The 15,125-nt window shown below is 38.1% G+C and overlaps 1 protein-coding gene across 1 annotated transcript in view; it reads left to right on the top strand.

Moving 5' to 3' along the window:
- Window positions 1–5,590, top strand: part of LOC126356242 (E3 ubiquitin-protein ligase ZNRF2) — a 143,771-nt gene extending 138,181 nt beyond the window's left edge. Inside the window, exons 3-4 of the mRNA XM_050007068.1 lie at window positions 572–677; window positions 3,684–5,590. Coding sequence (XP_049863025.1) covers window positions 572–677; window positions 3,684–3,741 — 164 coding nt within the window. The 3' untranslated portion in view covers window positions 3,742–5,590. The remainder of the gene's footprint in view (window positions 1–571; window positions 678–3,683) is intronic.
- The last annotated feature ends 9,535 nt before the right edge of the window (window positions 5,591–15,125 follow it).

Raw genomic sequence — 15,125 nt, 5'->3', positions numbered from 1 at the left:
GTTACAATTTCCCAATGCGTCAATAGAACCAGACAGCACTGAGCAATTTACATCAGAAAATAAGTATCGAAAATCCGTCACATAGCCTAAGTTGGCTGCAGTCTTGCAAACTCTTTTTGTTTTGTTGCAGTTCTCTTGTAGAGGCCTTGTATTTACCGCTAGCTTTGAATGTTCAACATGGAACTGAAACATTAATTGAGACACACAGTTGTGCAGCATCTGTCTGTAGTGCAGGTCTTCAGTTCAGTTACAGTTGATTCATCTTCTATTTCTACTAAACAGTAATGACAGCTAATTTTATGATTTTGTAATATTTTATATTACCATTTTCTGGCATAATACGACTCCTTTATTACGCAAAAACTGTAATACATACAACAGTAGATAGTTCAGTTAAGCCATCTATTTAACTTAATATTCGCTCAAGAGAATTCAAGAAAAAGAAAGCTTATTTCATTTCTTAAAATAACAGTAATTTTCACATACTGAAACCCTTTCCTTTTGCTTTTGTTTTAACTATACTTTTTTTACTATAAACTATTGACAATTTTGTTTAACTGTATTTTTGCAGAAGATGTTCTGGCAGATGACAAAGGAGAATGTGTCATATGCCTGGAGGATCTACAGCAAGGAGATGTCATTGCTAGACTGCCTTGTCTCTGTATATATCACAAAAGGCAAGTAAATTTTCTCACAAATGTACAGCTTTTTGATAATGATCTGATAAGCCTTCATAAGGCATAGTTAAATAGAAGATCTATGCTGAAATTCAGTTTCTGAAAAAAAAGGTAAAATAATTACTTGGTCAGGTATGATAGGTTACAGAATGGCCAGTTACTTTTCTGTGAGATGTATTCTCAAACAATTAACATACTGTTTTGAAAGATTTCTTGATGCCGTCAGCTGCCATTCTTATTATTACATGTACAATTGTTCAATTTTGGCCTTAGGCCATTTTCAAGTATCTAAACCGGAAGTATCATATATTGGATACATTAGTGATGCTTGTGATTTTGATGTAGGAACAAGTCATATCTGTAAATATACTAGGTGCATTATAACTTACTTTATGGATGATTTTTAGTAGTGAATTATTTCATTTATGTCATTGCTCCTATGACACCAAGTTATGCTCATAAAATAAATCCGAGACGTTCATGCTATTTTAGGAGCATGTTACTCATTGAAAATTATAGAATTAACATAATATTCATCTTTCTAAGTAACACAATGTAGACCACTCTTAAGGCTCTGATATGTCATCCTGTAAGGCATTTGTAAAAACATATTGAGCCCTAAAAAAATTCCATCTTACTGTTGTGCACCTTTCTCTGTAGCGATATTGCAAATGCAATCTAGTATCGTGATGGTGAACTTAAGTTTGTCATTTCCAGTTTTGATGGTAAATGAAATTTTTGTGATCAATGTTTTGTTGGGGGTGGGAGGAGAGATGGTGAGATGCATCTGCTAATTACTCTCTCTTTGCCAACATCCCAGTAATCTTGTAAACCTCTTTGCAGTGTCTTATTGAGTAAGGGCATTGGGGGTTGATCTATCCAGTGGGCCCATGAGTCCAGCAGTCCACATGTTGCTATTTAGATGGAGTAACTATGTGTCACCACAAGATCTTACCATCTATGTTACTTGTATTCTACAATTATTAGCTACAACACAAGTATTGCACTTTGTTGCATAAGCAACTGTTACTAGTAACTTTGCTTTCAGCTGTCTTTTAATACACAAGTTAACATCTGTAACTCTGATGCTGTTGCATGAAATGATTCAAGTTGTTTTCCTCTAAAGGGAAGCATTATGGACAAGAGTTCAAGTCTCAATCTGGCACACAGTCCTAATCTGCCAGGAAGTTTCATATCAGTGCACACACTGCTGCAGAGTGGAAATCTTGAACATCCCACAAACTGCTGGCTAAGCCATGTATCCACTAAATCCTTTCTTTCAGAAGTGCTAGTGCTGCAGGTTTTGCAGAATGACTTATGTGAAGTTTGGATGGTAGGAGAAAAGGTACTGGCAGAAGGAAAGCTGTGAGGTTGGGTCATGAGTTGTGCTTGGGTAGCTGAGTCGCCAGTTCACTTGTCTGTGAAAGGCAAAGGTCCTGAGTTCGATTCTAAGTCCAGCATGCGGTTTTAATCTGCCAGGAAGTTTCAGTGTTGGAATTTTTTGTGAAACATGATTATAGCACCTTGCTATCAGCAAAGAACCATTACAGCTTCTTCTATATTTGATGGCATATTGTTTTATGTATTCCAAGAATGAGTGACCACTCGACACCAGTTTCCATGCTACACCTACAGTGATTGTTCCCCTCTGTGAAGATACTTTTTGTATACTCTCTCTGTGTTTCTTATCTACTTAGATGTAATAAAAATTGATTACCGACAAGATCTTGAATACCATAATATTACACTTTCTGTTGGAGAAGATGGTGACCTCATCACAATTGCATGCTTCTGACATGTCACAGTGGGGAAAAAGTAAGTATTTATAATTTAAATTTTGTATAATCTGATTTGTGGACCAAAAATGGCATCTTCTGTGGAGAGATGCTTTTAAAACTTAAATTGAAACTGACTTAGTATTTTACTTTGGGGTAGGTGTGTTATTGTTCTTGCATATGTAACTTTTTCTTCTAAAGGGGTCTGACAGTGCCACATTACAGCCTGTCAGGAAATATACCCTGTGGTAATGGTGTACTGCATATGTAACTGAGTTCCTTATATGCATCTGAAGAATAGGGGTTTAGCAATTTACTTATTTATTATCAGCTCTGTGAGGATTGTTACTATTGAGAAAGTGAATTACATTCTTAATGTCTTTGGCATAGCATGCAGTAATCGTGGTTTTGCTGCATGTATTGCTTCATGCATGTGTTGTATTGGATTATTCATTGAACTGTCACACCAGCTTTCTGAACTATTTCAGTGATGGGGTTATTATTGTTTGGTACCAGATTATTGTATAATGTCATTAAAAACTAAATCTCCACATTCTCCAGTTTATTTATTGATTTATGTCTTTACTATTTCCCATTCAGAATTAATTTTATCATCTCAGCTATTATTTTCATGCTCTATATAAGTCTCAGATTTTATTTTTTAATCACTTTTGACAATAAAGCAAAGTATATCTTCCTACCTCTTCAATTGCCCTAATCCTTTCATATAATTTCCTACTCATTACACATGATGTATTGATTCCTTTTATAATCATTGTAGTCATTGGATTTTAGTATGTGTTATTAGTGCCATACTTCCCCCTCCCCCCTTTTTGGGCAAGGGAGTAATGGGGGGAGGGCAGCTGTCAAAAATTAATAGAGAAGATGATACTCTGTGACACACAAAAAGTAAAATATTCCTTCAGTTTTTTCATATTTCTTAGTTTACATTGTGAGGTAATTCCATAATGAAGAATGATGTTTGTGGGGATGGGGAAATAAAGATCGAACAATGTTGTAAAGTGAGGGGAAGGGTCCTTCTCATTTCATCTGTGTAACTGAATGTAATATCTTTTTAGTAATCATTTTACAGTGCCTTTTCTTAGTGTTTGATTTTAAATGAGTGTTACAGTGTAGTGCTAAGCTAAAGGTTGTTTCATTTCTTATTATTTGTAGCTGTAAATTGAAGTTGCTTGTGGATCTACATTTATTGGAACAAATTTTGTTACAGCTGCATTGACAGGTGGTTTGAAGTGAACCGTTCGTGTCCAGAACACCCTGGTGATTAGCCTCTGTCAGCCGCCTCTTCCCGAACTGTTGAGGTATTACCTCATGGTGAAGTGATTGTTTTAAAACGGTTACATACATTCAAATAGGAATTACAGTTTTCACACCGTAACAAATGCAGTAACATTGGGAGGATAGTTAAGCAGTTTGAAAAATATAGTTGTTGAGTTTGTGATCTGGATTCACATTTTTAGAATCGTGCCCTCTGTATCTGTTTTAATTATCTACCCAAATAAGAACAACAGAGAGAGAGAGAGAGAGAGAGAGAGAGAGAGAGAGATGGTTTTGTGAGGGGGATGGATGACTCATATTGTGATGTGTTGAAAGATTTTTTTAGGGAAAGAGAAGCTACTGTGCTTTGCCAGCATTCTTGTCAGTCACTAACAACAGTTAAGAGAGGTTGTTTGAAACCTCATTGAAATAGAATGGGAAAGGGCAAGAATTTAATTATGTGTTCTGTTCATGGATATTGCTTCATATTTTATATATATATTTCTCAGACAGAACACATTGCTTGCTTTGCCTTTTTTGGTATAACATACAGTTTTAAGGCATTGTACCATATTTACTGTGACATATTAGACATATGTTTGAGTATTTGATTAACATAACTGTATTTACATGCTGAAACAAAAGCCGAATGTTTAGTCCTTCGAGTTCTTGTGTTTAACATCACTCACTGCAACGACCACTTGTCTTTGCTGTAAGAGCATATAATACTTGTAATATGTTTTGAAGTATAATTGAAAAGACTTAGACTAAGGATTACGGGCACATACAAGTAACAGTGTTAGAAGCAGGGAACTCCCTAAAAGTCTGGTAGGCTTTAATATTTTTGATACTTTCATAAAAAAACTATATAGAGCAAACAAGCTACTCAGGAGTATTTTTGAGTGACAGCTTAAGTAATTTATTGTTGTGAATGGAAATAAGTGAAACCAAAGATGTTGATTAAACAGTCGTAAAGTTTAAAACTGTTTGCATCCAAAATTTTTATTGCTTAGAAACTTTTTAAAAAGATATTAGATTTGTAAATCCTTACATTTTTATTAATGAGTGTGGAAATTGTATTCGTAAGCAGTTTCTAACAGTTGGTTTAACCCTATAAACACACACTGTTTTGATGATGCTTAAGTCAAATTGTACTGTTGCTAGAAAGTTTTATCAGTTTTCTGCAAGCTTACAGTGGGAGTGAGTATAAGACTACCTTACAACATGTTGTGCCATTTCTTTCAATTTTGTTCCTATCGTATATAATTATTGAAATCAGCTACAGTGTAACAAAAATCCTGAAATTATCTTAGCAGTTTAATTTTTATGTGAAAATTATATGATTGTTGCTAGCTTATAAGAACTATTTGCTTTTACGATTTAAGTTCTAAAACAATGTTGAATATGTGTGCTATGGAAAATTGTTTTATCGTTTTTATGACATTGTGATAGTAAGATAAAGATGCATTGTGGAACAAACTCCAGTAAAACATGACAACATTGTGATTAATTCTTACAGCTGAAACACTGAAGTGGTTTAAGAATGATTTATTTAAAAAAAAAGTAAATCTGAAGAGAGACAGCAGTCAGTGCTTTTCACATGCTAAGTGAAGAGTGAGAAGAGGTGGTAATAAAATCTAACTGTGATTCCATTATAAAGGCTTGATTTTACCAGGCTGCGCTGTGCTGCCACTATTTCGGAAAGATGCCTTGGTGCTACACTTGAAGGTGTAAAACTCAAATTTGTGTGGAAATATATTCCTTGTGATGCAGTAATTAGACATGTAAATAACCAATATTATGATGATGAAACTTCTGTATTGTTATTTTAGCCAAAATCAATTATAATGTACAACAACATCCTGTTTTTTGTGTATATTTTTTCAGTCAAACCCTGTAAAACACTGGAATCAAAACCTTGTAAATATTAACAACAGTTTGGTGCTTCTCAAAAGCAACAACTCATTCAAGTCTAAAACTGAACCTTTTTTCAGCTTGTTCATTGTGAGCCATTTTTGAGTGATCCATGGTTTGTATGTCAGTTAAAAAAAACTGAGACCATTCTTACATATTGTTAAAGTAGTGCAATAGAAGGAAGGTAAGATTGATTGATTGTAAGATGACAGATAATTGTGTGACTAGTTTAGTCAACTGACATTTATGTACTGCTAGATATGCCGTGCTTGATAATACATGACGTTGAATGTGTGGGGAGTGACTTCTTTAGTTACTTTTTAATAAGAAACTGTGTTTCTGATTGAGGCTATTTTTAGAAAGATTGACCATTTATTGGTTTCTTTCTTCATAAATGTGCTAAGTAATTTGGAAGATATTGGCTGAATAGGCAAATGAAGAGAGACAACTGTTATTTGAAGAGAAATAAGATGTCATTAAATTATGTTTTGAACTTATTCCATTTTGTTAAAGAGCTGCAGTTAGCTCTGTTATCAGCTATAAAACACTGTCTGAATTTATGCACTGGAATCATAAGAGGTGCAGTGTTTTCTCAGATGGCTTACTCACTCTCTCCTACTAGACATTGTAAAATTTTCCCTCCTTCAGGCATCTACAAATTGAAGAGAGAGTAGGTTACTCTCCACTCTGAATGCCCCAAAATATCACAAGAAGCAACTACAGCATGTTTCACACAGTTACACCAACCCTAAACAGTGCACCTTATGAATCACTGGTGATGCAGTGTGCAAAACATGCCCGTGCTGTTTATTTTATACAAACTGCATTAACACTACAGGGAAACAGGTAGAAGTTACTGATAATACTAATGCAAGAAATGCATATGGGCACTCTCTGGTTACATCTCTGCATGCTGTACTACACTGGTACAGAACAAATGATCCTTAACCATCCTGTACAGCAGTTACAGTGTTCTTCCAGGAAACGCAACTTCCCCCAACCCAAGTGCTGCTCGTTTTTCATTTTGCGTATGAAATCTGCCTCCCCAGCATTTCCTGTCCCATTCTCTTAAGAGAGTAGACAAACAAACTTTACTGATCTTATGTTTATGTAGTGGAGTTATCTTCAGTTTATTAAAGGAGTGTTTGTTTGAGTTGCTAAGTGAGCTTGTATGTGAAATATGTCCCTGTAAACAATGGCTGAGAGGTGTATAATTTGTGCCATGTTTTCAGTGACTGTTGCAGTGTTGGTAGGAAGTAGACTGGATTGGGAAATGTGGCACACTGCTGCTGTCTACACAGCATGCTGTGAAGTCATGTAATTGTGTTGTAGTCAGTTGGTGGTGAATTAATGATTGGCCACAAAAATATTGCATTTCCCTTCCCATTAATTGAGGTATTGCATAAATACTTACAGTCATGAATTTCTGGCACTTGTAGAGCGGGCTGTACCAATTGCAGTCACTTGCCGCACATACACAGTGTATTTACCATGTTGGTTGTGAATATGTCGTCTTCAAGTCTAGAGCATAATTTCCTGTAATCTGTTGTTTGACTGGTACCGAGAGATCTGAAGTTCTGTAACATATATGTTATTCTACTTCTGTGGTGATCTTCTTCTGGTGCAGGAGGAGATAATTTAAGCCTCTGGACCTCTTCAGATCTTGGGAGAGCTCAGGCTGAGGTGACATGTGACAGCGCCCACACTGTGAAAAAGTTGCAGACAGTGACAATGGAGATAACAAAATAGACATTATCAGACACATATTGATGGCATGTAACACGTGGGACAAGTTCTTCAGTATGGTAGACAGTAGACAGCTCCAGCTCCTCAACATTTTAATGTAATAGTTCAATTAACAGATGCAAACACCCATTTAACAAACTAAAAATAACTCCAATATGTAAACAAAAGTTGACCACAGTTATTTTATCAACTTGCATAAAAGAACTGTACAGTAAGTACTGGGGATGAGTAGCCTGTCTGCAAAATAAAAAGTGAGTAGCACAAATTGTGGAGGAAGTAGCCTTTTCCAGAAGAACAGTGCTGGTGCCTTACTGGATGACCAAGATTCAGTTTTCTGTCTAGCAGTGTAGGACAGTGTGTAGAGATTTACGTAGATTTTGTCCGTATGCATATCTTGCTATTATACGTGATTTCTATTACTTACAACCTGTATCTCCATGCTATGTTGTGTTAATGCATTTTGTGGAAAATAAACAGCCCCTGGCATGTTGCGAACCGTGTTGCCACTGATCTGTAAAGCACACTATGGACAGTTGGTAGACTTTGTGAAACAACTTAGTTGCTTCTTGTGACGTTGTGGGGTAGGCAGAGTGTTGGAACACCTGCTCCCTCTTCAGTTTGTAGACGTATGGAGGCGGGAACTGCACGAGAACAATCTGGCGACCTACCTTCCTCACACTTCTATGGTCCATCACATCCGCTTCCACACTGTTACATCTCCACAATGTAAATTATCCCTTAATATGGCTCTATTGTGCTTACCCATGGTACACACATGTAATATTTGTTCTTAATCCACCTCACTTAAAGTTCAAAATTAATTCTGTAGCATTAAAATGATTTTTAATAACGCGTGATTTTTCCATTCCCTGCAACGTGGAAACTGTTATTCCTAGAGGAAAAATGAACAAAACTTTTATTGTAGGAAATTTAATGTAGTTTAATTTTGTACTGGAAAACATTTTCACAAGAAGATGTGGATTTCGAGACATTCAGGAAAAACATTAAAAAGGGATTTTTAAATGCCTCTCATTGGCATGGTTACACCCAACAGGTCCAGATATTCAATATGTGGTACATAACACTCCCTCCTACCACTGGAGAAGAATTTGCAACTACAAAAGTTTTTCCCTATTTAACCTTCTTTGGGTCTTCATTGACTGGGCTACAGTGGCATAGCTAATGCCAGCATAGCTCTAAAGGACATCTGCATCCCGCCGTCCCCCCCCCCCCCCCCCCGCCAAGTCCTCTACGTAGACAAGGTAAGGATAGCAATGAAGGAGCCCACGACTGATCTTCACAAATCAGGACAGAAAGGGGGTGAGGGAGGAGGGAAGGTGGAGGGGGGAATGGGGGCAGGGGGGAGGGGAGGGGAGGGAGAGAGAGAGAGAGAGAGAGAGAGAGAGAGAGAGAGAGAGAGAGTTAAGAATCCAACAAAATGAATTATTTACAATGTAGGTAATACATTACTGCTTTATGCAACAGCCAGTGCTACACCAGAAATAGAAGCTGATGTTTTGTATCATATCATCATAATTTTGTAGCAAATCTGGAGCCAATTGGGAACTAACATTTGTGCAAATTTAGCTCTGTATTAGATAATGAGAGAAAATAAGATTGTGTGCATTAAAGATGGTTTTTCATTCCACAGTTTGTATTAAGACCCAAACCTCTCGCCAATCTCAGGCAATCTGCTCTCTTAAAAGCTATCTCTTTAATAAATTATATATACTTCTTCTGTTGTCACCTTGCATGTGAAAATGATTGTCTTACATTAATGGCACAGTTGTAGCTGTATATTTGGCAGTAAGAGGGTGTAACAGAACCAACAGAACCAAATTGGTGCTAGGTTCTTGAGAACAAATTGGGGCCATACTAAATGGTTTCAATATGTTGGATACTTTCATCCACTGAGAAAATTTAATCTATCAAGCAACCTAGCCTTCAGCATCTGAACTAGGCATCACTGGTGCAATTTCAAATGTTTGCTGAAAAATAGATCAGTGCTGTAATTAGTATTGCTGCTGCTGTTATTAATCCTTTTGAACGTACCTAAAAATAATGTGAGTAGATGATTTTTCTACATTTTGCACCATTCAGTATCAGCTCTGGCTTGTCTCTTGAGCTGATATTGATGTATTTTTTCCCCAGCTTGAACTTGTTTTGAAAGTGTTTCTCAGCTTCACCTGATTCTTTGTGCTTTCTTCCTGTGAAGTATGCTACTTGATATTTTACACTTGCTTTGCTTTGGCCATCTACTGACGCAGGAAGGCATGCAGTCATTTACAATGATTTCCTTTAAGTCTGAAAAGCATTTATTATTAAATATACAAGAATCACTATAGCTCTCACTGTTTGTGTCATATATGGTATTTATCTTTCAGATTTAAACTAAAAGTAGACAAGATTTTATTCATACTTAAGGGGAGTTTATTAACTTATGACACAGAATTGCTGGCTAGTACTTGTCTCCAGGATGCAAAATATTTAGTACTGCCAACAAACTTATAAAAGTACGACATACTATCCCAGTTCTTGGAACTAGTAGTTCTTTCCATGGACACACAGTACACAGTTGCTGAACGTGCTCCGTCTGCAGCATGAGTCGAGGGAATTGAGTGCCTCTTACACCATCCAGTCTACTTGGTTCCTCGCATTCGATACTAGTTTCCCTGAATTCTGAAGACAAGAACTTGCCTTCCAACACATCCTCGCATCCTGACACCCTCCTGGGCTATTGCTTTCATTTCATCTTCATTCTCTACCCTCCACTCTTTATCTTCTTACCATCTCTTTTCCTCCTCCTTTTTAACCTTCATTATTCATTCCTCTTTCTCTTACCCATTAACCCATCTTTACTCTTCACACTGCCCTATCATGTCTGGAAAGAAGCTGACACAACCTATTACTGTCTTCACTTCCTCCTCCATCTTTGTCTATCACTGTCCTCATAACAATTGGGTCCCTTTCATCCCGGGGTCTAAGTAGCCTGCCCTTCCTTTTAACCTGCCCCAACTTATCTTCCTCTCCTCCCCCAAAAAGGATCTACCTGTCATAGCACACTTAAACAGAATGTGCATTTTGCATATATATTCTTAGGTCGGTTAAATTTGTCTACTGAAAGCGAATGATAATATTTCCTAAAAATGTGATCTATTAAATATTGTGCGAGTTATGTAAAAATGACTCCTTTCAGATGGATCCTTTTAAGCTATAATTTACTTATCAGGCATCCAAGTATGTTTACAGTGGGCTCTGTTATGACTTTTGCAGCCACAATTGTAAGAAGGAAAAATAAGAAGATAGTTTAGAGAGCAAATATTTGGCATTCTATCGGCTTTGTGTAGTGTAAATGGCGGCAGAACATACTGTTCATCAAGAACAACATGTTTCATTCCTTCCTTAGAAGCCGATCAAAGTCGTTCGTGTGACAAAATTATTTAGGTAGTTGGTATGCAGGGAATTTTCCATTGAGTCTGCACCGAGTAGACATATGTACAGAACTGGAGAAAATATTCCCCGGTACAATTCTGTGCAGAAAACGTGAAATTTAATTTTCTCTTTGTTGCAAGGGATGGGATATTGTAAAATATTGTTTTAATGGTATAACATTAATGTTCATCTTTGAATGAAGTGGATTAAGAACAAATATTAAATGTGCGTACCAGTTCTAACTGCAGTAGAGCTGTATGAGGGGATAAATTGTGTTCTGGCAGTGTAAGAGGATGGAGGGAGGTGGAGGGTATAAGTGCAAGAGAAAGGAGGTCTCCACATAGTGTTCATGCCCTCACACAAAGTGTTCATTACACCACCTCAACATGTAGTTGTCCTGAATGTGAGCTACAATATTGCGCGCGCGCGCACACACACACACACACACACACACACACACACACACACACACACACACATTTCTGGCAGTGGCCAGGTCATTACTATGAGAAGTCTTCTTCTTACTTTGATGAGGTGGGAAAACAACCTTCATGTAATTGCTTAATTGTTCTTTTATTACTGCCAGATATGATTCATGTGTTTGTATTAAAGCAAGAAATGGTACAGGAAAGATGTTTAATAGCAGAAAATTGACAGGATTTTGAAGCTGCCTGTGTTTAAGTCACTCCATAAGGGTTGTAAGTGTAGACTGTTCATTTTAGATAATCATATTTAAGAAAAAAATCATGAAACTGCAAAAATACAGCTATATTAGGCAGTACTCGCATTTGGAGGTAACAGCTCTCAGCACTTTTAATTAGAACATATAAAAACTGATGAAAGTGCCCCTAAATTGCAATGTCCACATGTCAGCATTTCCAATTTAAATGTCAAGAGGGAGTTTAATTTTTAGATTATTTAAATTGTTTGGGATTAATTGATTCCTAATACTCTGAATTAACTCATTGTGCCAAGCATCATGTTGGTTACTACAGGCCAGTTAAAATATGGTACAGTCCATGTACAATCCTAAAAGAGGAATGGTAGGAGTGTGACAAGGAAATGTTGGATATGAGGCAATGATACTTAAAACATTGGTAAGTACACATATTAAAGCACTATAAAAACTCTGATCATATGTTATTTCTGCTCTTGCACCCTATTCATTAGGTATGATCAGAATTTTCAGTATGTTGTTCGAGACACTCCCTCCCACCATTGTATTAAAAAAAAAACTGGTGATGCATGAGTTTTTCCCCAATTTTTCTTTGTAGATTGAACTATGGTAAGGTCTCCCAAGCTGGACAGATCAAATGTAAATGACTCTAGAAAGTTGATGACTAGGACTGGAAGATAACAAAACAATCCCTGACTGAATTGATGTACTAAGTATGTAAGATCACTCTGCATGTGTGGAGCAGTGAAGATGTTAGATTAAGAAAGGAATAAGCACAGGCTAGATTTAGTGGCACTGCAGGAGATCAGTTGGTGCAGAGAAGGGGCACATAAAGATTGTTCTGCTGCTACTTCTGTAGTGGAAACACTTAAACGCCAACTTGCAGTCAGTTTGCAGTAGCCAACAGAACAAGAAAATATCAAAGAATATGCTGGAGAAGAATGAAAGGAAAGTCTTACAACCTAACAGTTATTTTTTGAAGAAGACCCAGGCGAGTATGCTCATAGTTGGATGATTGAGACAATAAATGTGAAATACTGCACTTTATTGGATGGTAGCAATACATGATAAAAATGCAGGTGCGTATAGTAAAAGGTCAGCTGGAACTGGATCAAAGATAGTCCTGCATCGGAGCTACATCACTGTCCAAAGAGTTCTGCTTTAAGAGTTACAACAGTCACTGTTTGGTTACTGTGATGCAGTGTGGCACACTGAGGAGCAGGGATAGGGGGCATGACCACCCATGCTGTGGTTGGCTGCTAAAGCAGGCACAGCTGGAACTTTCTCTATGCGGCAGTTGGATGGAGTGAAGTGTCCGAAGTGTGACTGTGGCAATGTCATGGCTATGGATGTGTCCTGTTACATTTACAAGAGCTGAAGCTTGGTTGTTTCTTAGCAGCTGTGGCAGTGGTGGTTCCGTGTGCCAAAAGCTGGGAAGTGACGGCACCTGCAGTGGTAGTCTGTAGTTGTCAGAGGAATTCTGGGGAGCCTTTCCCTGTGCTGACCTTCCACAATGACAAGGTTATTGATGAGTCTTATCAGGTTGAAATTGTTACAAGTCTATTCTAGTCGCACTACAAATACACTGTGAGCAATGCAAGTACTTTCATGTATGTAGGTTGTGCTGAAGTTTCTTGATGGTAACAGCCATTGATTTCCTACAAAGCAGGATGTCAAACATGTTATTGCTCTGCCTAATCACTCTGTGGGGTTCTGTGTATGGCTGTTGCAAGGCAAGGCAGAATGTGTCATCCATCTGCATTACATAATGACAGTCCTTTAGAGCTTGATGGATGAAGATTTTATGTGAACAATGTGCTTGCAGGAGTGGTACCTCGAGGTGGGTGCTGTGCCAGTTCACATCGCAGACAAGCGTAGGAAGTTCTATATCTGTTGGTGGTTGAGATGGCCCTGTGAAGTCCGGTGGTACAGTTAGTGGTTCCCTGTAAAGGATTTATGGTAAGGTCAGAAAGGTGTTCCTTATTCGTGGAATGCACACCTAAAAGTACCCACAGCAGGGCCTCCTTGCACTCCCCTCTTTGGCACATGAGGGCTGGTTAGAGTGTGTGGGGTAGTAGGACATGGTTCGGAATGGCTGAACACTTTGTAAGTGACAGGGTTCAGTAAAAAGTGGGTTCCAATTGGCTGCCTTGATCAGTAACTACAGAGGCAGCACAGCCAAAAAAAGAAATCCATAAATGGGCAAATGCCCTTGCCTCGGTTTCTGCCATTATGTCAAATACTGTTATAGCCTCAACCCAGTGACTTACTCTGTCGATTGATGAAAGGGTGTAATGAAAACTGATTGAGGGAGTGCTCCGACGTGGTCTAAACAGACATGCTGAGAGTGACCCTTAGAGACTGAGTAATGATTGTGTTGTGGTTGTCCATACCGTCATAGCTTACTCCGTTGCCAGGCAGCATACACTTGTATCTAAGTTTTACAATCTCTTGGCATTTGGTCACATGAAGTGGTCTGTGGCGAGTTCCCACAGATGGGACAGCCTGTGTAGTTTATCGAAGACAGCACCTGTCATACGGAGCGGCAGGATTAGTCAAAGATGATTCTGTGGAACCTCACACACAACGTTTCTTGGCAAGCTGTGAATGATGAGGCATTCTATTCACAAACTGGTTGTGGTGTCACACTGGGGTTTGCATAATTGTGTCATTCCTGTAGTTGTGCACCTGCTAGTTCCTCATAATCAATATCAACTGAGAGTTTGTTGATTTGAGAGATTGCATCTGCCATGATATCTTCTCAGCTATGGAGATGTTGAATGTTGGTTGTGAATTGTGAAATATAATCTAAATGGCAAAATGACTGTGCAGCAATCCTTGATCGATTTTAGATGGAATCTGCCAGGGGCCAATAACTGGTGTAGATTGCTAGAGGCCTGCCCTCAATATTGTCTGAACTGACATACTGTTTCATGCACAGCCAACAATTCCCTGTCATACATCAACCACTTGCGCGTGGGCCAGTCATCTTCTGTTGAAAGAAGTGTAGTAGTTGCTGTATTCCTGCTACCAACTGGTGCAGAACCATTACAATTGGAGAAATGTTCACATCTGAAGTGATTGACAGATATGTGGTGGGTAGCTGTTGAGCCTAGATCTTATCCTGAGAAACACAGTCTTTAATTTGCTCAAATACCTGTTGCATCTTTGAGTTTCACTTGATGTCTTGCTCTCTCAGTGTGTACTTGCCTGCTAGCACATTTCTCAGCAATGCCTGGATGGCAGCTGCATGAAGTAGCCATGTGCTATAAGAATATGCCAAGAAATTGGCTTAATCGTTGAAAGTTCTGTGGCCACAGCAGTATACTAATGAGCTCAGTCCATTGTGTTGTAGGGCATGTGCTGTCACTGCTAACCAAATGATGAAGGAAAGTAACTCTCAATTGTTGCAGTTGAGTTTATCATCATTAACTACATTGAGATGCCCTTCATGTTTGCATTAAGAAATAGAGTGCCTCTGCCAAGTCTGCACTGCATTCTTGAGTCTGTATGGCATGTAACAGAATTCATAAAGTGCAAAAGAGGCAATAGAAAGTCTTCTTTTGTGTGGTGTCTTGGTTCATGGGAATCTGCAAAATAAGCCTTTTAACAGTCCAGCACACTGAA

The sequence above is a fragment of the Schistocerca gregaria genome, chromosome 3, assembly GCF_023897955.1.
Source record: "Schistocerca gregaria isolate iqSchGreg1 chromosome 3, iqSchGreg1.2, whole genome shotgun sequence".
NCBI lineage: Eukaryota > Metazoa > Arthropoda > Insecta > Orthoptera > Acrididae > Schistocerca > Schistocerca gregaria.
Note: the sequence above shows the minus strand (reverse complement) of the source record. Positions and strands in the feature narration are given on the sequence as shown.